Raw genomic sequence first — 23213 nt, 5'->3', positions numbered from 1 at the left:
TGAGGTTTGCATTCAAATAAGCCTATTTAAACAATCTATTATTTCATGTTAACATTTCTGGTTAGTGCAAAGCTTTCTCATTTTCAGAAGTGATTTTCTGCCTGACTGACTCATTCTGTGGTCTCATTATTCAGTGGATGTCACATCAGAAGTCATATTTGAGGTGACTTAGGGAACAAGTACTGAGTTTATAACACTGTTAATTGAATTGGGCAGAAAGAAAAGACTTGGCAAAAAATGCTGTCCAGGCATCCTGTAGTATAAGTGTTTTTTTGGAAAGGCAAGAGCTATTCTTGATCAGGTAGGAAAGAGTCACGTTTATGTAAATCTGAAGCATTTCAGAGCCACAGCTACTCTTTGCTTTCAGATGCTTTGTGTTTGAGACATTTATTTAGAAAAAATGGCTGTAAATTAGGGTAAGAGGGAAGAAGACCACAAAACCTTTAACGTTAATGTTGTGTATTTTATCCTGAATTATTTTGTTGGAAAACTTTTAGGCGTTATGTGTATGAATGCTGAATGTGTACGGATATAAGTCACTTAATTGTTTCTTTTCAACTGGTTTGTTGTAAACCTGCTCATAGACTTTTCCTCTACATATTGTAGTTACCAGAAATGATGCACCCTAAAGAACAGGATTGTTTGACATTGTATTTGAAAGAGTAAACACAGGATTTTTTAAAGTATGTTTAAAAAAAGAAGACTATAAATTCACCTTGTCTGTGAGTTAAATTGGAATCTAGTACTTTACCTAATCATTAGAATGTGCACGTTAGGTTTTCTTTATCGCCTCTGCCTTTACATGTTTATATACGGTACATAAGAGGGAGAGGGGGAAAAGTTCACTTTGCTGGAGGGAGGCAATCTATTAACATTGTTTGTGCAGTATTGCTAACAAAAGTATAATGAAAAATATAAAACTTAATTTATCATTGGAATAGGCGTGCAGGAAGCAAGTGTATCACAGTTTAAAGTAACTGAAATACACTGCCAGTAGTGTAGTTTGATGCACATCTTTCACTGAACACTCCCATCCTTTTAAATCTATATGAAAATTATGAAGTGGCCTAGAACTGAAATTTGAGGAATGCTAGTTAGAATCAGCATGTCAGTTCAGACATAGGAGGCAAAGGATCTGGATATCTCTGAATAGCTTGGGAGGAAGCTCTGCTCAGTGAGGTGAGGTATGAAGAACACAATAGAATGTAATTATTATGTGCTGCCTTTCAAACCAATGATCACGATTGTTTGAGTATCACACTCTATTTGGTCTCTTTCAGGAAAGATACAGAAGAAGATGATGAAGAATCTCCCTTTCTTGAGAATGGAGCCTTTTTTTGCATAGTTCAAACTTAATTGTGGAACTTGCCATCAGAGGTATGGGTTTGGAGAGTGTGTGTTTGGTTTTTGTTTGGTTTGGGTTTTTAATTATAAAAGTGGATAATGTCACGCAGGCAAAAGTTAGCCTCTGAGTTATAAAAATTTGGGATATATTTCCATTATAGGCATTCTTACAGTTTTCTCCAGAATCTCTCTTGCTGCTTCTTGCTCACACACTATATTTAGTAGGTCACTTGGAAACAAGTATTTCAGTACTTAACATATCTCTGTTTTGTTTGTTGAGCTGTTATTTTCCCTTCTGAGGAAGTGCTGTGAAGTTACGGAATCGCTGCTGCTTTGACAAGACGGAAAACAGATGGCTTCCTCAGCAGTCAGCAGTGTTTCTTAGCTGCCTTGGTTTTTGTGGCCTCTGTGTTTCTGTCAGCCTGTGTGATTTCTCCTTTGTAAGTCCATGCTTACTACTCCCAATCTTCTTGTCTCTGATGTGTTTGGAAACAGTTTCCAGGATTATTTGTTCCACTTTCCCGGGAGTCAGGGTGAGGCTAACAGGCCTGGAGTTGCCTCGATCCTCCTTCTTGCCCTTGAAAACATGACGCTTTCTTGAGTCCTCTGGAACCTCACCTATCAACTTAAAACTGATGAAGATGGCCTCATGATGACAGGGCCAGCTCCCTCAGCATTCATGGTGGCATCTCATCGGGTCCCGTGGAACTGTTATGTCCAGTTTGTGCAAAGGTTTTTCAATCTGATTCTCCCTCACTCAGAGTAAGTCTTTCTTGCTCCAGATTGTTCCACTGGTCTCAGAGGCCTGGGACTCCGGAAAGCAGGTCTTACCCAGAAAGAACAAGGTAAAGAAGGCACTTTGACCTTTTTGTATCCTTTCACCAGGTACCCCGCCCCATTCAGCAGCAGACACACACTTCCCCTAGCCTTCCTTACGCTGCTCATGTACCTGTACAAGACTTCCCTTTAGACCTTCACCAGATTCAACTCCAGGTGGACTTCAGCTTTCATAACCCCACCCCAGTACATCCAAGTGGTAGTTTTGTGTCGAGTGTGTGCACACGCTTGGTGTGGCCCCACTTCACCTCTGTTCTGTTGATTATAAGATCTCTGTTGTCCATGTCATTCTGCATCCTTTGCTTGCAAACCCTGACCTCCACTTCCTCACTTAATCGTAGGTCACCACGTCTTGCATTGTTCCTAGTCTAAGCCTTCCCTTAGCAGACTGACCAGCCTGTTAGCAAAGATGATTTTACTCCACATAGTGTCAGGTGGATCCTGTCCCCCTCCACTGCAGTTCTTGATCCTTAGAGAAGGTCCTATGGATGTAAAAGCTGAGTCCCAACTTCTGAAACAAGCTGCACAACCACTTGCTGGTCTGTGTGATCTATCTCCTCCTCCTTGAGTCCACCCCCTTCACTAGCAGGATGAAGGAGACACCACACAGTCCCCTGGCCCTGGCCCTCATACCCCAAGCCATGTAGTCATGCTTGATATGCTCCTGGTCTCCCATGGCCATATCCGTGGTGCCCATATGGAAGAGCAGCTGAGTGTAATAGTCTGAGGGCCAGACTACCAGCCTCAGTAATAGCCTATTCATGGTACGCAGGACCCAAGCCCTGGCGAGCAGCAGGCCTTGCCAGGTGACAGGTTGGGCTGGCAGAGGTGCCTCTGACGTTACTGCAGGGAGTTTCCCACCACTGTTCCCTTGCCTCATCTTGCTTGCACTGCTGCAGGACAGAGGCACAGCCAGCTCGGAGGGTTCACTGGACAGAGCTCCCTGTCTTTGCCTGCTGCCAGGGCTCAGAACCCACTCTGTAGATCAGCGCTGCAAGTGCAGCGGGAACCGTCCTCCTGGTGCTGAAGCTCACAAGCTCCCAGACTTCTCGAGACTCAGCATCTCCACGCCCAGCCTGACAAGCTAAGGCTCTGCCTGCTTCTGCTGGTTCTGCTGGGTGCAGTGGGGCTTCCTGTAGCCGCGCAGGGTCTTGGAGGGGATCTGGCCCATCTCCTTTTCGGCATCCCTGATATGGTACAGTCTGCTCGTGTCCTCCTGCACCTTCTCTGCTTGATGCGACAGATCCTCCATCAGTGCATGCTTAGAAGGATATAAAATGGGTTTTAGTTCTCAACCTGCTGGTTGCCAGAGCTAACTTCCAACAGAGGGACATTAACAACTGGCAGATTCATGAGTATAATACTACATCATTTATATGTCTACACGTTACATGCATGTGTAGTGTATTAATACCAGGTATACAACAGACAATGGTGCATGCATGCTACATATAGTAAAACTAAAAAAGAATAGTAAATATAGCCCTGAATAGTTTTTATGATTATCATTTACTTAAAAACAGTTTTAAGGGCACAGTATCTGTGTTCAGTGTGCAACATAGGTTTCTGAAACAAGTATTGGCAAACCTGGTGCATTTTTAGCATAAAAATAAGCACTTAATCCTCTGCTATACTTGAATGGGAACACTGTTTCACTAGAAGGCAGCAAACAAAGGGTTATCATAAGTAGTGCATAGAGGAAGTGTGGGAAAATGTCAGATCGCTTATATGGGTCTGATTTTGATCAGAGATCTAGAAAAAGAAAACAGGACATTATTGAAATCTGTGGATAATATTAAGCAGAGAAATTGTGAATCCAAGTGAAGATAGACAAACATGAAACAAGCAGAACCCCTGGAAGCAGGGTTATCTGACTGATAAATATGGTGGAATTTCAATGCAGCAAGGAGAAGCTGAAAGGAATGGAAGGAAATCCATCTGAAATGGGCAAGTTCCTTGAAGCCCAGAAGTAAGGCAGACTAATGGGTAGGAGAGTAGCTTGGGGTTTATGTTTGTGTTCAGATATTAAAATATGTATATGAAGACAGCCTGGCAAAAAAATTAACAGTAGTAATCTTCCTTTGAAGATTCTGCTGAATAGTGCTTACAAGTTGGTGCTGCATTTTTTATGAAGATCAGTTTATGAAACTCAGAAATTCATACTGTAGAACTTGGTGGGGTTTCTTCAGTCTAAAACAACAAAAGAACCCAGTACACTAAATCTATCAGAATGGAAATGATTTTTTAAGTGTGATTAATAGTGAGAAAACTTAGTATTGTATGATAACTGTTAATGATCTACACGACAGATGTTAGGGTCGGTGGTTTCTTTCTCTATTGGTTTGCTGTAACTGCCATGAAGGAGTTTTTTTAAGCAGGGAAAAATGACAAATTCCTAGGGAAGCTTGTGACTATTTTAGCATACAAGCTTTTAGAAAAATAAACTTAAAATGTGATTAGGAGACTCTGACAGTTTGGTGGGATGCGTCCTTGTGTAATGTAAATCATTACTTGTATTCCTTCTTTGATTTGCTACCTTTTTATTTTGATGGGAGACTTCTTTAATGTTTATATTCTTGGCTGCTGCTGGCTGGCTGCCGGTTGCTTGCTTTATCAATTACTTAATAGTGTTTCCAGGTGCTTATTTTACTTGCATCTTGATGATAAATATTACTTCTTACTGATATATAACTCATTAATGAAATTATAAAGTACTTCTCTTCCTGGTACTTGAACATGTGAAATGTCTTAAGTTTTCATTTAATTCCTTTAATCAATAGCTGACAGTTTGGAGTTTTCCTATTTAAATGTATGTGGGACCCTGCAAGTTGCATGATACTGGTTAACTTTTTTTTTTTATTTTTTATTATTTACCTCTAGGATAATTTTTTATTCCTGGGTCGACAGTTTATCACCTGTTTGTATTCAATGGGACGACGAGTTCACTTTGTGGTTGACCCTCAGGGTTGGTGCTGTATGGGCCTGATTATCTTTGTCTGGCTGTACAATACGATCTTCATTCCAAAAGTCATCCTTTTTCCTCACTATGAAGAGGGACATATCTCAGTTGTGGCAATTCTGTGTAAGTCAATTTAAATTAGTGAATTTTTACTAGTAAAAACAGTATCTTTGGGCTGTAGCTAACATATATGAAACAGATCAGAAAATAAAGAATAAGGTGCAGGTTAAAGGGTGAGAGTACTGGGATGCATCCTACATTTTTGAGTTCTGAGAAGTTGAGACACTTTATTTTCAGAGGTGTAATGGTAAAACTTGTTTGTGTGGGAACTGGGGAAAAACATCTGGTTTTCAGATCCTGTAGCTAGAACTTGACAGAATTTCAGGCTGACAACTCTTGGTGCTTGGGGTAGGAGTAATAATGGTTGACAAACTGAGTTTTGTTAGTTTTGTCATACAACCCTTGATGGGTGGTCAGCTGAGTTACGCTGATAGGTTTTGCTGGGGAAAAGGCTTTAATTATAATTGAAACCAACTTTAAAGTGAAGGTGGACTATTGGGAATGTCCTTTCATGTCGAGGCTTTGAGGTGTAGAATGGCTGATGCTTCTTTGATAAGACAGTGGAGGAGCTTTTTATACAGAGTAGTAAGGTCATAGTGGTGGTCCTGCTGGTGCTATCTGAACAGTGTTCACACCTACCTTTTCCTCTCACTTTCTAGGACTGGGGAAGACTTAATATTGTAGACTGTGTACTACCAAAAATATATTTGCAATTGAATGAGAATGCAGAGTAATTTCCAACTCGGTGCTGGAGCATCTATATTTGTGATGCAGTGTGTAGTAGATATTTTTGTACACCTGAAAAAGACTAACAAATGCTTATTTACTTTTCCAGGTTATTACTTCTGCTCGTTGTTTTGTATAGCTTCATTACTGAGAGCCTCAATAGCTGATCCAGGAAAGCTACCTGAAAACCCAAAGATACCAATTACAGGTACATTAAGTTGTTTCTATATTATCAAATGAAAGTTTTTTTTAATGTCCTCAAAATAATTAGGAATCAATTTGATTTTGTGAGATTTGATGGAAACCATGAGCTATCTCTGCTGAAGCCTATATTGTTAATGAAATTAAAATTGGCTTGCCACTGTTCTTAATGTCTTCATTTCTAGCACTTTCCCTTGTGTAGGCTCAAAACTTCTTTTTCAAAACTGGTATTCCATCAGAAGTTTAATTATGTGGGAACTTCTAGGAAATCTTTCAATGGGAAGAATTTTTTTTGCATTCTAGGCTTTCAAACATACTGCATATACTTGTAACTTGATAATATTTAATTACAGATATTTAGAGATGGTTATAATTCTACAGCTTTTTTCTAAGTAGATTTGTGAAATATTGAAAGTGGTAGTAGAAGGTATTCTTATGCTGGTTTTTACCTGTGCATTTTTTACAGGGGTTTTTTTTCAGTGACTTATGTTTGTATGGGCTGTTAACAAAAGAAACGTGACACTAGTTACATTGCATTGCTATAGAATAGCAACTTACTGTGAGAATTCCCTTCTGTCCTTGTGAATTTATCCCACAATTCATGTGTAGTATCTGATGCTCCAGAAATTGGAGGGAATTTGAAACCTTAATAATTCTCCACAGAAGAGGCGAATATTTTAAATTAACTGTTTGATGCTATGCATCAAAGGTGCTTGTCCAATGTATATTGCTTTTGCATAGCAGTTTAGAATGGCGTAGGGCTGTTAAGCAGCATGAGCTTTGTCACATGAACAGAAAATATTTTTTGAATGTAGAAAATGTATCAAATGCAGTGAGGAGTGCATATTTCAGTTTTGTTTTGCAATGTGGTGGGTGCCAGGATTAACATTTTGCTCTCTCTTCCTGATGTTAATGAGAATCTAGGATGATGTGTTTGGAAACGTGATCTGTTTAGCCTCGGTGCTGATGTTACAATGCACACAGACTAGGCAGCAGATTGTGTAAAGGGATGTATCTCCCTGGGATTCAGATGTGAAACACCGATCACAGAAAATCTCATGTCTGTGTTTTCTGCTCCTGGTAACTGATCCTTTGATCCAGTAAAATGCAGGGTGGCTCAGACTTGGGTTTACCAGTCAATGTTTTTGCTGTAGGAAGAACAGCGTGAATTCTGGAACCTGAGCTGGAGAATGAAGACATTCAGTGCAGTTACAGATAATTAACATTTATGACTGAATGTTCATTTACCTGCAAAATACCAGGATGAGTATAAATTCCCGTTGTGCACAAATGCTTCTTTCTCTTTTAGGGGATCCCTTTGAATAGCTCTCCAGACTCTTCTTGCTCCATGCATTCCATATGGCAATGATTCTTTGTAGATAGTTCTGAAGGTGGAGCACTTGGGCTCAACTGTGACATTGAAGTTATGATTTGCTATGTGCTATATCAGGGGGTTTATACTTTCTAAAGTAGCACTTCAGTTCTCTGGTACTCTCAAGATTGACAGGAAGATACACTTTTGCATGGTATAAGTTTTATTAAAAAATGAGGTTGGAATGTTCCTGAACTCTGCTGATAGCTTCCCTGTTAGGGAGTGACACCTTTGTGACATTGGATTTATGGGAACAGATTGTAAATCAGTTTCCATCTGGCGTGGTTGCTAGTTTAATGATCTCAGATATTGGGCTTCTTTACTTCCAGTGTCCGAATGTTATTTTGCAGCAAAAAAGACAAGATTAGAGCTGCCTGCAGGTGGCTCAGAAGTGCTAAATTTGACTTTATTTTCTTTACATAGTTTACCATATGAAATTCCAGAATGACCTGCTGTAAAAAAGAAGCTTCCCCCCCTCCCCACCCCTCCACCCCCCCCACCCGCCACCCCCCACCCTGGGATTTAAGAAATTTCTGTGAAGCGAAGAAGTTCTATTTAGGTAGAAATAACCAGTCAAATTATTTAAGATTGTCAGTGATATACTGATTTTAATTAAAGAAAGAAAATAAATGCTTTTGTGAACGGAAGTATTACAGTGTTGGTGTGCTTTATTTCCCATGTGAAGATGCCATGTTGAATATTTTTCTCTACACCTACCTGAATGGAGATTGTAGTGAAACGGGTGTTGGTCTCCTCCCAAGTAACAAGCCATAGGATGAGAGGAAACAACTTCAAGTTGCTCCAGGGGAGGCTTAGATTGGATGTTAGGAAAAATTTTTTCACTGAAAGGGTTGACAAGCGCTGGAACAGGCTGTCCAGGGAAGTGGTTGAGTGACCATCACTGGAGGTATTGAAAAGATCTGTAAATGTTATACTTAGGGACATAGTTTAGTGGGATTTGGCAGTGTTAGGTTTATGGTTGTATTCAGTGAACCTAAATGATTCTATGAATCTGTGAACTTTCTGAATATATAATTTGAATTCTCATTTTTAAAGGCTTCCTCTAATTTGGGTGGTGCCATTTGAGATAAATAATAGTTAAGCTGAGCGATAGTAGCTCCTAGTAGTTTCAAGTATTCTGTTTCTCAAGATCAGCTTAAAGAGTCTCACATTAGGCATCCAAACGTAGTGTGTTAATTTTAAATACAAGCCTGTCCTCTTATCTGTTTTTAGTTGCCTTATGTGTAAAATTGCATTTTGTGAGATGTGTGTCTTAAAATGCTTTGAAACGGAAGATGCTCTTGAAGTCTTCATTGTGTATTTTATTTTAGTTAGCTATCTTTGACAAATTTGAGTCCCAGTATTTCCTCAGGAGATTTTGGAATTGTTTGATGATTCTATCTGATAGATTCTTTTTCACAGTGGATGTGTAAGAAAATTATTGAATTACAGTCTTCCTTGTTTGTGTGACAGCTTTTGTGCTGTAATAATTACTCCCTAGAAATATGTAAGAGACAGCAGGATTTTGGAGAAGAAAGCTGGCACAGAGTGGCAGTAATAACCTCCATTTAATTAAGGTGACAGTGGGGAAAAATTTTTATTTGCTGTTCACCCTTCTCAGATCATAGAATTTTTTTTTCTTTGAATCACTAGCATATAGATTTATCATGAGCAGGCTGCACTAACTTTAAATCTGTCTAAGGTGTCTTTATATTTTCACCTAGAACGAGAATATTGGGAATTATGTAACAAATGTAATATGCTGAGACCAAAGCGTTCACACCATTGCAGTCGTTGTGGACATTGTGTGAGGAGGATGGATCACCACTGTCCATGGTAAGACCAGGACATTTGTTCTAACAGTCTGCTGTGTTTTAGTGAACCGTTTCAAAGGGCTTGACTGTTGCCCATTTGTCCTATTTCTTTCCCAGTAGTGCTTAATCATTTGGTGTTTAGAGCAGGGAAAGAACAGCTTTGAGACTTTTATCATGTCTACAAGTAAAAATGGCAGTAAGAACTGTTGCAGTGTAACATTTTATCATTGTCAAATTGTTACGTGCCATATAGTTCTGGAAGAGTCACATACTTTGTTTAAAGAATCAGAATTTTTACTCCTGAACTGTTCTTAACATAATTAATTTGTACATTGCAGATTTGATTTGTTGCAATTTAGTTATTGATGCTGGAAAAAAATATTTTTTTGTAGGAAATTAAATGTTATTTATGTTTATTGGATTGAAATAAAAGATTACAATTTCAGCATAACAGCATTTTTTTTACAAGAATAAAAATAGATCATGGTTTCAGACAGTTCTTGGTCTTTAGTTTGCCAAATGGCTGTGCTGAATAGAAAATGTTACTCTGTCATACCATGCTCCACTTGTCATAGCTTCTCTGATTTTGTAGTGAAATTGCTTGTTTTAGTGTTCTTTAACTAGTTTCAGTTAAAATGACTTAATCTGGCTAAAATTCTCTATTCAAACTGATTGATTGTAGCTTAAAATGAAAGTAAACATTTCTGTCAGTAGTTCTGAGGTATCATTTCTAGCAAGATAACAATGATGAACTGCAGAGGACAGAACTGATGTCAGAATCCTATGTTGATTTAACCATTTTTCAAACTACCCTTTTTGCCAATCGCTACTTCAGAAGATAGTGCCAGTATAGTGCTTTTGTCATTATGGCTTGGCTTGGTACTGATGTCTGTGCCAATGCTTGTATGAAATTGCACCCTGACCACATTTTTTGCATCCATGTAACTTCTGTGAAGCAGACTAGACCTAGAGTTCAAAGGTTTTGAATCTTGTACTTAGTATTTCTAGAGTCCTTGTGATTCCTTTACTTCTTTATGTTGTAGTATGCAGAAGGAGTTTCTGAATAGAGATGCCTGTTCTGTCTTCTGTGTCTTAAGCTCCTTCCTAAGTCATGCTTATTTGTCATTGTGGTACCGTGTGATCCCATTTATTTCAAACCATACAATTGCATTTCCAGTTTCTGGACTCTGCATAGTTCATAACCAGTCCAATGTGTTGAGTAGCAGAATATAAATACGTATTGCTGTGAAATTTTGCAGACATTTTAAGTAATACTCAAGTAACAGTTATTTTTAAAATTGTAGGAGTATCATTGCTATATGAAGATATGGAGAAATATGTCTCCTGTTCTAAGCAGTGATCTCAGTAATGCAACCTACGCTCAAGTGGCAGCGTAAGGAAACCACTCTTCACAGTAATGCCATCTCTGACGTAGAGACCATCACTTTGATTGAAGATGGAGTGATTAGTCAGTTGTTCTTAGTTTGCTCCATAAATAAGCATAGCTTCTCTTATTCACAACATCATAACTGCAGTGTTAAAATGTTTAGATTTCTGTCTTTATATATATATATATACACACACACACTTTGTTTCTCTGCAGGATTAATAATTGTGTCGGTGAAGACAATCATTGGCTATTTTTGCAGCTGTGTTTCTACACTCAGATCCTTAGTTCCTATACGCTGATACTTGATTTCTGCCATTACTACTACTTTTCGCCTCTGAAAAAAGAAAACTGGGTAAGAATCTGTTTTCTCTATGAAGTGAATAAATAGCTAGTACTGCAGTGTAATTTATTTTGGTATCTACTCCTCTGTGTTTCTGCTGGCTTAACTGTTGACAGTGAAGAGAGTTCAACTAGATGTATGTTACCAAGGGAGCAAACTGATTTACGGTAAGTGGCAAAATACCATTCTAAAAGGGTATATGATTTCTGTGGTTTAGAAACACAACATTAGTTTTCTTAGAAATCTAGAAAAGGAGGAGAGAACCAGTTAGGCTCCTTTAGAGGTGATTACTGAATGCTGGGAAGAAGCAAGGTAATTAGGTGTACTCAGGTGTTTTTTTTACTTTCTGCAGTGTGAACTTACGCTGAGTATGTATCTATCCTAAGTCCCTATTTAAAAATGCTGGTATCGCTAGAAAAAGGAGAAAAAACATATGATCATTCTGAAAGGAGAAAAATATACGTTGGTTTTGAAGCAATAATGTGTGTTTCTTTGAAATGATCATATGGGTTAAGGGAGAGAATTTTGTTTAGTTTGTTTTACTTGAACTATATGCCATTATTGTATTTCAACACTTGTCATCAGCAAAACGCAGTTGAACATACAAACAGAGAAACTGGACTTACGGATTGGAATAGAGTAAAAAATTTATTTGGAATTTCTTACTGGAATAAAATTGGAATTTCTTCAGTTGTGGAATAGAAGTTGTAAAGTCTCTGTGTCTGGTGCTCGTTTATTATCTGCAATGATCAGAATATTCAAGAGGTTTGCTTGAAAGTTGCTGAATGCTTGAAAGTGCAAGAACAGCAAAGGTGATACTCTTTCTTTTGAAGAGAACGTTACGAGGTCTTGCTCATAAAGAAGCATAAAAACTTACACACAAAATCTGAAACAGACCTTGTATTTGTACTAGACAAGTGCACCTTAGAGAAAAACCTAGAAAAGAAGTTTAAAGCATATTCAAAATTAGGTAACGTTCCAGATGTCCTAAGTGAAGAAACTTAGACCATCCCAGAAATTGGTAGTGTACTCTAAATTTTGTTGAGATTTTTTTCCAAGTACTGAAGTGCTGCATATTTTTTTATTCCATATTGATGTGACGCCCCAGCACAATCTCTGCTGGTGACGTCACGCCCATCTTTCAAGGCTGCTGGAGACTGGCCTTTGGTTATGGGTAAGGCAAGTCCCATTTTCCATTTTGTGGAACAGCTTAAGTTCGTTATATTATTTTGTATCTTAAATGCTATAAGAATATTACATTTCCTGAAGAATTCTACTTCTGGAAAAGAATGGGGCATAGCTGTCCAAGCTTTGTATTTCCTCACGTGCCAGTGTGTAGTGGACGTGATGTTCCCAAGAAAGCGTATGTGAAGATGATATGTCAAAGGAAAGCTGAAAATGTAGGAAGGCTGTACTCCTTGAATCATCTAGAACTGATAAAAGTGTTCTCTTCAAGTTGATAAATACAAGTCTTTAGTTATATGGAATGTACCAAAGTTGAGGATTTTTGTAAATCTCTGTTAAAATAACTTACATTCTAAAGGAATTTCATTTTTTTTGTTTTTTCATCTATATGAATTTTTCCATTTAAATGGGTTAAGTGACTCTAGAAATATGGAAAAGAGTAGAATTTGCTGTCTGCTTGGAGCATCTTACTGTAGACACTGCCATGTAAACTGAAACAAACATAAAATGTGTCTCTTAAAATGGAGAACTCGGATTTTTCACACTGTTTCCAGTTTGTTGCAGATCAGCTTTTCATATTCACTGTTTTACAGACATTGTGAGATTTGAGGGAGCTATTTTCATTTGTTTTAGCTGGATTCAAGCTAAGAGATATTGTATTGCAGTCTTTCTGTAGTAGTGGAGAAATCTGACTTCTAATTAAATACTACATTTTGGGTTTTTGGAATGTTAGTGTTTTTGAAAGGTAATTAAAGGTAAATGCCTTTGGTTCTAGTTTCAGTATCTTTGTAAACTTCTTTTTAATTTATAAACAAAGTTAACCTGCTACCTTTCCCAACAGAGTAATCTTACACTTTCTGTGTTCTGAAGGCTTCCTATGTACAGGTTTGCATGTTTCAAGGGCAAAGTCTTCTCAGTGATACTGATCTGTATACTGGATTGGTATTGCAATGCTTCTAGGAGTGTTATTTTCCAAAGATAAAATCTTTGTGTGAAATTGGCGGTGCTTCTCTAACATTGTAATTTCATGGCAGAATATTTCCTTTTCATTATGGGAGTCCCTTGAATGCTCTGACTAACTTACTTTAGATAATGAACCCACATTTTGTTTGTTAGCCTTGCTTTTTAAGAGCAGGATGAAAGGGAACCAGATGGTTTGCTTGGATATGGCCTGTGCAAGAAAAGAAAAGGAAAATCGTATTTACCAGTTTACAACCTCTAAAGAGGTAATAATAAATATTTATTAGTAATAACAACAGTTAAAAAAATTGTTACATATAAAACCTTGTTGATGGTTTAACTGGATTAATTTCAAGTGTTTTGGAGAAAGACCTACTTTTAATATCTACACCTTAGAAGATGTGACAGGTTAGGAGGCAGGATACATATGCAATAATTATTTTAACCCAGTTTAATGCATTTGCCTGAGGAGTGGATCAGCTTCCTATGTTTGGCTGCCTAAATTTACAGAGTCGGGGGAAAAAACTATTTATTCTCTTTAGTTTTGTTTTACTTTAGCTGTGTGGTTATTGGCTTTATTAATTTGCATATGTGGACACTTCAAATGTCACTCTTCCTTTTGAAAAACTGGATCTGTGTTAAAGTATATAACATTCTGTGCCTCAGAGAGATAAATATGTTTACACTGTATGAGAAACAGTAGAGGCAGCAGGTCTGGTATGTTCAGACCTTTGTTAAATCCAGTATTATAACGAATAGTATTTAACTTTCTCAGTTTTTCAGCTGTAAAACAGGGGGCACACACAAATACAGAAAATTAAGGATAATTTGTTTAGGTGTCTAGTCAGTATGTCTGCATGGAAGATGGCATCAAAGCCCCATTAAGCCGATTTTTTAAAGTGTTGCAAAGGATATGGTGCCATGTAACTTTGTGCCACAGAATAATTTGTCCAAATTACGTAATTCTGATGTCAAATGAACAGGTCCAGTGAGATTTGCTTACTATTAGTCAGGTTTTTAGGCAAGCATCCTGCAAGATTTTTTTTTTTAATCTTTGTGTATCAATTAAGGCTGAAGTACCAGGGCATTCCAGAGACTGCAGTACCTTCTAACTTTCACGGAAGTGCTGTTCTTTGTTGAAATTTTGGCTGTAACCAAGAGCTTACATTTTCTGAATTAACAGGGGCTAGTGGTTTAGCACAGATGCAAAAAAACTAGATAATATTTTCTGAACAGCCATCTGGAATTATCTTATTCCTGCTCATTAAACATACTTGTGAATTTTTTGGCAGTGTGCCTTCATCTTAATTTTTATTCTTTGGATATAAAATAGTGCATAACACAAAAGCTGTAGAATTAAAATTGCTTTCAATGGTGTTGTGAAATAATCATTTTATCACAGTACTGGTTAATGCATTATAAAAATATGATAACTGTATGCATGCTAATATTTCCTTGTGAATTAAAATGTGTTTTTATCTTTAAAGGGTTAAGCCATTTCAATAGAGATAAAATAATTCAGCTTCTAGCAAAAAATCACTTCATAGTATTCTTGGCTCTTGTAATTGAAACACTGATAGACTGTGGTTATTGCCTCTGTTTGTCCAGCAGGAGGAGTACAATTACTGCTAGAAATGAAGGAAATGGTAATTTTCAGTATGAGATCCTAGCAGAAGTAAAATATATAATTAGAATAAAACAGCATATGAGTGCCTCTGCTAGCTTTGGTGTTTTTCAGAGGCTAAGACTGGAATGTTCTTAATTTTGCATCTTCATTACAAAACGTCAAGGTCAGGAAGTATTCAGTCTTGTGGATAGTGAGATGAGAAGAATAAATACTAGTCTCATGGCTATGTAGTTGCTTTTTCAATGGCTGTGCTGGCACAGTGTCTAGACAGAGCTGGTCAACTAGAAGCAAAAATAAATGATTTGGCGGTATATTTTACCTGATTCATAGAAGGCTTTTAATCTTTTCAGCAATAGAAATTTTGTTGATACATACTGTTTGCTAGAAATGTTGCTAGAATCATTGTCATAGCAAAAAACACTGACATATAAAAATCCAAACCCCTTTGCCCTGATTAGTTTTATTTTGTTCCTGCTTCTGCAGTTATCCATTGTATATTTTGAAAATATTGTTACTTAGCTAATTTTTAAAATTTTCTGAGCTCTGTTGGTATACTGAGGCAGGGAGGAAGAATAATGGAGGAAGCATTATGGCAATGTCAGCCTGCTCTGTCTGGGACTCAGCTTTTCCAATTCCAAATAAAATATGTTGGGAAATACTAGACTTTGTGAGAAGACTATTTACAGTAATCTTTATTTCAGTATTGTATATTAACTAATATTAATTAAAAATCCAAAAATACATATCATCCAAAGTCCATTTATCTTGTAAAGAGAATCTAAAGGAAACCTTTACTCTTAGGATCATGAAATGACCTACAGGATGTGAGAGTTTTTTAAAAAAATAAAATATATCAGCATTTTCCTTCTCAGTGTTCTGCAAAACCAACGTAAGCCTGCTCTCTTCCTGTATAATTTTAAGGATAGTATATGAATATTGAAATAAATTTAGAAGATAAGCATATGGTCTGTAAAAAAAAAAAAAAAGATAGGAACAACTGAGAGAATAAGGTTTTGTTGAAACTTAATATATTGATAGTCATTTTTATGTGAAGATTGTAAGGCCTTTTCTTAAAATCTGGTTCTAGTCTGAAATTATTTCAGAATTATCACTTTGAATTGAACTCTGTGTAGACAATTGTTTTTGGAATCAGAGTGCTATTCCCATTCTCACTTAAAAGAAATCAATCATGAATCAGGCTAGAAAATGGCTCATTTAGTAGACCTGAAATAGTCCTGAATCAAAAAGTGCTTTACATAAAACATCAGTAGTTATTATAATAAATGTGTCTACAGAAGGGCTTATTAGAATGCACCTGATGTTCTGTGAATTAAATATTATTTTTTTTTTTTAACATGAATTTTCTCCCTTGTACCTTTTCTTCCCACAAAACCTGCAGTCTGTATTTTTTGTTTCACATTTTTTAATACAACAGCCTGGCTTTGTTCTGTATTCTACACTGTGTTTACAATAGCCAAGTTGATCAACTGACTTCATCACCAGACTGGGACAGACATCTTGGGCATTTGCATCTGAGAACAGACAAGCAGGTTAGCATGTGTTATATGAGGTATCCGTTCCCCAAGAGAAAGATAAAGTATCTTAATATATTTTGTTAGTATATTAATTTCTGTGTATATCATATTTCAGTAAAGAATTAAGACTGTATAAATGAGTCTTACATTGTAAATGAAAATTTACGAAGGCTGTTTTTCACTTTGTCTCTTTGGGAACAGATACAATAGTCCTGTGTTGGTCCTGCTGAAAGCTCTGTCCCCTGGACAGAGTGTACTGTTTTGAAAGGAAAACTGTAAACCCTTGAAAATAACCTAATACTGCAAATGGCAAGGATCCATTGAATGTGTTCATGGTTGGATTTTTTGTTGTTGTTGTTTTTAGCAGGGTAAAAAGAAAGTTGAGTTTGGAAGCAGTGGTCGTATCATTGATTATGATCTTAAGCTGGACCTGTCATTGTTTTTGACCTCTCTCCTGTGTGATACGGTAAAGCTATAATAGCTGGTTTTCTAGTCAATGGTAGCATTCGTTGCAGGGATCATCTGTAACGGTTGATGCTTACAAATGAAGACATGGCATGTGTTCTGCCATGGGGTTGAGGAAGTCTCATGTGAATGTGTCACTGAGACTGGTTTTCTGTGCAAAACCAAAAACAGATCTTGCCCTGTTAAAGATTCCAGATCTCATCGTTTGTAATCCATTCCTCAACATAATCCTACAGACCTACACTTTGGTCCTTATTTTGTGACAAGTTTCTATTGTACACATTTCTATCCATTTTTATAAGTATCCAAGAATCCTTGCAGTTTGACTGGATGGATAGAAGTAGTGGCTAAAGGGAACTTCAAAATCTTTAGAACAGGCAACAGCCGGGCGCGGAGGGCACACCTGAGCTGTGTAGTAAATGCGAAGTAGAAAGACAATGGCAGTGACCCACGTGACCTGAAGTTTGACTGAGCAGTTAGGCTGTGATGTTGATAAAAAGGAGAGGAGAAAGGGGCTACCTGAAGGGCAGGCATCACACTGTTAAAACTATGATTTAACATCTGTGCGAAGGCCACATGTGCCAGCCTGGCCTGATGTGGAAAAGAGCTGCGACAAGACAAAAGGCCGTTGTGCTGTGAGAGAGCGTTTGCGCATTGGTGATACCAGCTTACGTGTGCTTATGCTTTGTGGTTTAGGCTGCATAGTTCTTTGTGTTAGCACAGATAGTGTGATTCTGGAGGCTGGGGCGCGGGCTGTCTCAGCAGTGAGATTGATGAGTCCAAAGTGGTGTTTGAACAAGAGGATCTGTTCAAAATACATTGGAAGAGAAATGGATTAATTATTGACTAGTCTTGGGAGTTGATTTATTATAGTTTTGGTTGTTTTTTTCTTAGCTGGGAAAATGTTTTCACCTCTCAGAAGGAATAGTAAAAATTGGGTTGAGCTTTTATGTAAATCAACAATGTTCTAAATGTATAATTACTATCAGTGTGATTTAAATTGATTTTTTTTAATGGTCTTTTTTTCTATTTTTGTGGAATCACTTGTTTCTATTTCAATGTGGAATTGTGAAAGTAGCTCTGTTATTAAGGTCTGGTTACCAGGAGACTCTATTCCTGCACATAGTTTGGTTTTCTATAGAAAAACACTGTTCTGTCTGTACACATTGCTGGGTGAGGGCCCAGTATTGATTTACAGGTCATCATTGACTTGGAGACCTTGATTCCCCAAGGGCTGTGTAATGGCTAGAAAAAACACTAGTGATGTCACCTCTTCTTACTAGTAATTCAGCAAGCCCCAGTCTCTTGTGGTGGAAGCTTTCATCTCAGCAAGTTTGCTGATGACGCCAAGCTGACTGGTGCAGTCAACACACTGGAGGGAAGGGATGCCATTCAGAGGAGCCTTGACAGGGGTGGGTCTGTGTGGACCTCATGAAGTTCAACAAGGCCAAGTGCAAGGTCCTGCATGTGGGTCAGGGCAGCCCCCAGCTGGGCGGAGAATGGGTTGAGAGCAGCAGTGAGGCGGAGGACTTGGGGGGTGCTGGTGGATGAAAAGGTTACCATGGCCCAACAGTGTGCGCTTGCAGGCCAGAAAGCCAACCATCTCCTGGGATGCATCAGAAGAAGCATGGCAAGCTGGTCAAGGGAGGTGATTCTCCCCCTTTACTCCACTCTCATGAGATTCCATCTAGAGTACTGTGTTCAGCTCTGTGGCCCCAAACATAAGAAGGACATGAATGTCTTGGAGTGAGTCCAGAGGAGGGTCACAAAGATGATCAGAGAGTGAAGCACCTCTCCTATGAAGACAGGCTGAGAGAGTTGGGCTTGTTCAGCCTGGAGAAGAGAAGGGTCTGGGGAGACTTTATAGCAGCCTTCCAGTATCTAAAGGGGGCTTATAAGAATGGTGGGGACAGACTTTTTAGCAGGGCCTGTAGCAGTAAGACAAGGAATCATGCTTTTAAACTAAAAGAGAGCAGATGTAGGTTAGATATTAGGAAGACATTCTTTACTGGTGGTGTGGTGACACAGGGGAACAAGTTGCTTGAACAAGTTGCTTAAACAAGTTGTGGATACCCAGTCCCTCGATGAGTTGGATGAGGCTTTGAGCAACCTGGTCTAGTGGAAGGTGTCCCTGCTCATGGCAGGGGAGTTGGAACTAGATGACCTTGAAGGTCCCTTCCAACCCAAACCATTCTATGATTCTGTTATCTTTTAGGGAGGAAGGAAGGAAGGAAAGACAGGGTAGTATTCCTTGCCTTTCCTTTTCGGTGCCTCTAGCTTTAACATGGGTTAGAAGGGCCAAATGCAAAACGCAGCCTGCCTTCTTCATGCTAGGATTTTCTGTTGTCATTTGTTGAGTGATGTCTTTTTCCTGCTGAAGGTGATGCTTGAGAGAAGGAAGTCTTCTAATTAGTGTGTTGGGAGGATGCTAAAAGCTGTCTTACAAACTTCTTTCTAATGGGGGAATTGCTAGATCCAAAATGTGACTTCACTGTTGGCACTCTAACTTTCACTGTTTCTTTTCAAGTTTAGTTTGAATAAGCTAAAACATTTCTGATATAATAAAACAACATACCTATGAAGATACAAAGAGAAAGTATTTTATAGTTAGTAGAACTTTTGTCTTACCTTGCTTTTCATTAAAGCTTTGGTGGGCTGGTGGAAAGGGGAATAAAGATTAGTATGAATGCTTTTATTTTGAGTTGATTTAAATTTGAATTAACTCATTACCTGAGTAAGAAGAGTTTAAAAAACATATGGAAATGAATCATATATTCTCTACAGCAGCAGGAAAGACCAATACTAACAAGAGCTGGCGTACCAGTTCAGAAAAGACTGGTGGGGTTTGCATTTTGGTTTAGCTGGTTAATTAGGGAGTTCTACTTGTTCATTAAATATTTACTTTCTTCACAGCTTTAGTAGCCAGTAAAAAGTTTTTTCCTGGGTTTATATTTTGAACCCTCATGGAAATAATTTATATCTAAAATCAATCTTTTAAACTAAGTATGATTTTCTTTAATTATTCTCGGTTTAATTAAAACCCAGTATTCCGGAATCTAAGAATTACTCATCCTTAAGTCCTACTGGTTGAACATAAAGAAGGAAAGTTCAAAAGCAGTGTTTTGGGTGTTTTTTTTGTTTTTGTTTTTGTTTTTTTTCTTTCAGTTCACTTTTAATGTTGTGGTTGTAATTTAAAGTTTACTTGAAAGGTCTTAATAGTTTCCTGCTGTGATCTGGCTTTTTTAAGTGGAAAAGCAGATGTGTGTGTTCAAAAGACAGCCTTGAGAACATAATCGTAACTTAGGAATATAAGAGAATGGGTGTGTTAACTCATTATCAAAGGGTAAGATGGGGTGTGAACTTGCAATACATCTACAGTAACTGCCATGTACAAGTCTTTTCCTGTGATAAAAATAAGGTTTTATCCTTTGAGAAATATTATAAAACTCTTACAATTTTCATATTTTCTTCTGGGTGAGAGCAGGCTTTCCAGAATAGCTGATACAGTAAATTCATATTCTCCAGTACCCTAAGGCAACTTGGTTGTGCACCCATGTCCAAAGTTACAGTAATCCACTTAAGGCCAAAATTCAAAAGATGAAGATAAGTGTATGTTGGATAATAGACAGCATTACAGCAACACCAGTCCAATACAAATACTTGGATTTTGTAGGTACCATCTTCAAGAGTCAATCTAGGAATGTTGTTTTTATTACAACAGAGGTGATGGTAAAATGAAATTTGCTGTGTCTGGGAGCAGAGATATAGGTGTCTTATAAATCAGACTGTTTAACAGAATGGATTTCTAATGTTTTGAAGCTTGTGTGTAGCCATCTGGCACAGTTTGAGATGGAAGATTCGGGAATCACCCATTTGAGCTCAATCTGTTCCCAAATCTTAAATACCTGAATGAGTTTTAACAGTCTGGCAAAAAAAAACCCCAACTGTTTACACGTATAAATAAAAGATTTCTGGTTTATAATTTTAGCACATAAATGTATCAATGATTTGCAGTGTAGTTTAAAAATCCAATATTTGCCTTTAGCTGTAGCTCTTTGGGAACAGATCTTACCTAGTATTTCCACTCGGTTCAAAGACATAAATTAATTTGTAAGTGCTAAAGTCTCTCTCTTCTCTGTCTTGTTCTAGGATGTTTTTGTATTTAGACATGAACTTGCTCTCCTAAGAATATCTGCCTTCATGGGTCTAATAATATTAGGTGGAATAAGTGGACTCTTTTACACTCAGCTAATGGGTATTTTCACTGTAAGTATCTAATTTCAGAAGTATTTATTAGTTTTATTTTCAAAATAAAAACAGATTGCACTTAAGGGGAGGATAGAGAAGCAGTTGCACTGAGGCACCTATTTGGTATGTGCTCTGTCAAGACTTGCCTCCAAGGAAGTCTTAAGAAGCCTTCTAACAAACAAGTGTCTAATAATTCACCTATCAAGGCAGTATCCTGATTTGTATTAGTAAAATAAAAACATACATTGTCCTGGAATTGTGCAGTGTGCAAGGTTCATATTTGTGGGGTTTCATTTTTGTTTTCATTTTAAACTCTTACGCACTCTGGTCTCAATTATACTTTGTGACAGCGAGGCTCGCTGATAAATCATACACCCTGAATTTTTGTAAAGTATTTTAATAACTATGCTTACTTTCACATCTCTTCAGTTACTAAACTGCGGAATGGGTACAGGTACAATTTATAGTCCAAATGCATATTCTGTATTTAAAAGTACAGAAAAAAAATCCTCTGCGTGGAAAAATTTTCCAGTTATATGAATTTGCTAATGTAGGAAATACCTACAAGAAACAGGCTTTTGTCAGTGTAACATCTTGTTCTGTACATTAGACATTAATCACTGCCAGTGAATTCTTTAGTGTCATCTCGAGAATCCATAGAAGCATTTGAAGTCCTACGGCATTGACCAGAGAGAGTACAACACTTGGATCTGTCTATGTCTGAAAGGGTGTATGATCTGGCCTGAAAAACTTTTTTAAAAAGACAATGAACACAAGATGACAGCATCTTTATGACCACAACTGATTGAGATCTGCCTGAGATTTCTTTATGGGATTATGCGGATTTACACAGTATTAACCTTTGTAGGTGCATAATGGAAAACCTCCTAACTGTATTATGTAATTCCTTTGTATGGAATAAAGCACAAAAATCACTGTATAGTTTTTCCTTCTGTGACATAAAACAAAAATATTGCTTATTGGTTTTATTGTATTACCTTTACATAAATTCACTGCCTTCTGCTCTTTGTGTGACTGTAGCTATGCTTTGCCATCCTACAGCTGTTCTACCAGAATGCTTTCTGTGCTTTCTGTCAGCCTCCAGGTCTTCAGATTTGCCTTTGTGCACCTTTACTATGTGTCTGATTTCTCTTCCAGGGTCTTGCTGACACATTCTCACTTGCCTGTTTAAGTGCTGGCACAGAACCTTTGTGTCTGAGGCCTCTAGAGTTGGGTTTTTTTCTGATCTGATACTGTGCCTTGCTGGGTATCCAGCTGAAGTGGTGCAGAGATCTGAATTCTGCTCACCCTCACTCCCAGCAGCAGGATACAGAAGCTCAGGGAGCCTTAGATTTCAGGTGCTGAAGTATGGGTGTCATTTTAGTCTCTCTTAAATAGATGTATGGGAAGGAACCAAAAGGCATGTAATCGGTACTACACTAAAACACAGAAATTATATAAATACTATTAGTATACCTAAACACTTTCAGACTGAACCTGATTCTCTTGCATACACCTAAAACTTTGGATATTTCTGTTCTAACACGATACCAGCTGTGCTTCCTCTGCCACAGGCATGAATTCCCAGTACGTTCTTTCACCATTCTGAAGCTGTCAGGCTGCTACCACCACTGCAAACTCTTACAAAGCACTGTAAAGCCCTTCTATTTTATGTCAGTTGTACAATATACTGTGAAATACATCCCATTGCACTTACTGAGCTGGCTGCTACTCTGAAACAGGTGTGGGCTAATAGCGTTTTCAATTCCAACCTCCTTTTATGTGCTTAAATCATAATTCTGTGGATTGCTGAGCTGCGGTATACCTGGATACTCCCTTTTGTCCTCTTTTCCAAATTTTGTGAAATGAACACAACCATGGTAATTGTGGGTATGGATGGACTATGAGAGGCAGATGCTGGAAAGTACGGATCTGCATTAGGGCCTCTTGCTGCACTCTCCCTGTAGCAGAGGGGCTGTTGTGCTTGCCTCACATGGACAAGTTTTAGGTTTGCGGTTGTTGGGTTTGGATTGCTGGGGAAGTAGATATCTGTTACTGAGATCTCCAGACTCTTAATTCATTCAGACCGCATGGATGCTGTTCTTTGACTGATTGAAGACCATAGGTCATCTAGTCCACCCCCTGCTCAA

At 37.9% G+C, this 23213-nt stretch overlaps 1 protein-coding gene across 5 annotated transcripts in view; it reads left to right on the top strand.

The window, feature by feature from the left end:
• The window catches only part of ZDHHC21 (zinc finger DHHC-type palmitoyltransferase 21), a 39236-nt gene that overhangs the window by 1988 nt on the left and 14035 nt on the right, over positions 1-23213 (top strand). For 2 of the 5 annotated variants that reach the window (XM_055698670.1, XM_005441029.4), the window contains exons 2-7: positions 1281-1377; positions 5062-5263; positions 6036-6134; positions 9224-9335; positions 10917-11055; positions 20965-21081. In XM_055698670.1, coding sequence (XP_055554645.1) covers positions 5110-5263; positions 6036-6134; positions 9224-9335; positions 10917-11055; positions 20965-21081 — 621 coding nt within the window. In that variant the 5' untranslated portion in view covers positions 1281-1377; positions 5062-5109. Of the gene's footprint in view, positions 1-1280; positions 1378-5061; positions 5264-6035; positions 6135-9223; positions 9336-10916; positions 11056-20964; positions 21082-21673; positions 22004-23213 lie in introns of those variants that run through there. The other 3 variants (XM_055698673.1, XM_055698672.1, XM_055698671.1) reach the window with 3 other exon arrangements.

Source organism: Falco cherrug, chromosome Z (genome assembly GCF_023634085.1).
Source record: "Falco cherrug isolate bFalChe1 chromosome Z, bFalChe1.pri, whole genome shotgun sequence".
In the NCBI taxonomy this organism is placed as follows: domain Eukaryota; kingdom Metazoa; phylum Chordata; class Aves; order Falconiformes; family Falconidae; genus Falco; species Falco cherrug.
Note: the sequence above shows the minus strand (reverse complement) of the source record. Positions and strands in the feature narration are given on the sequence as shown.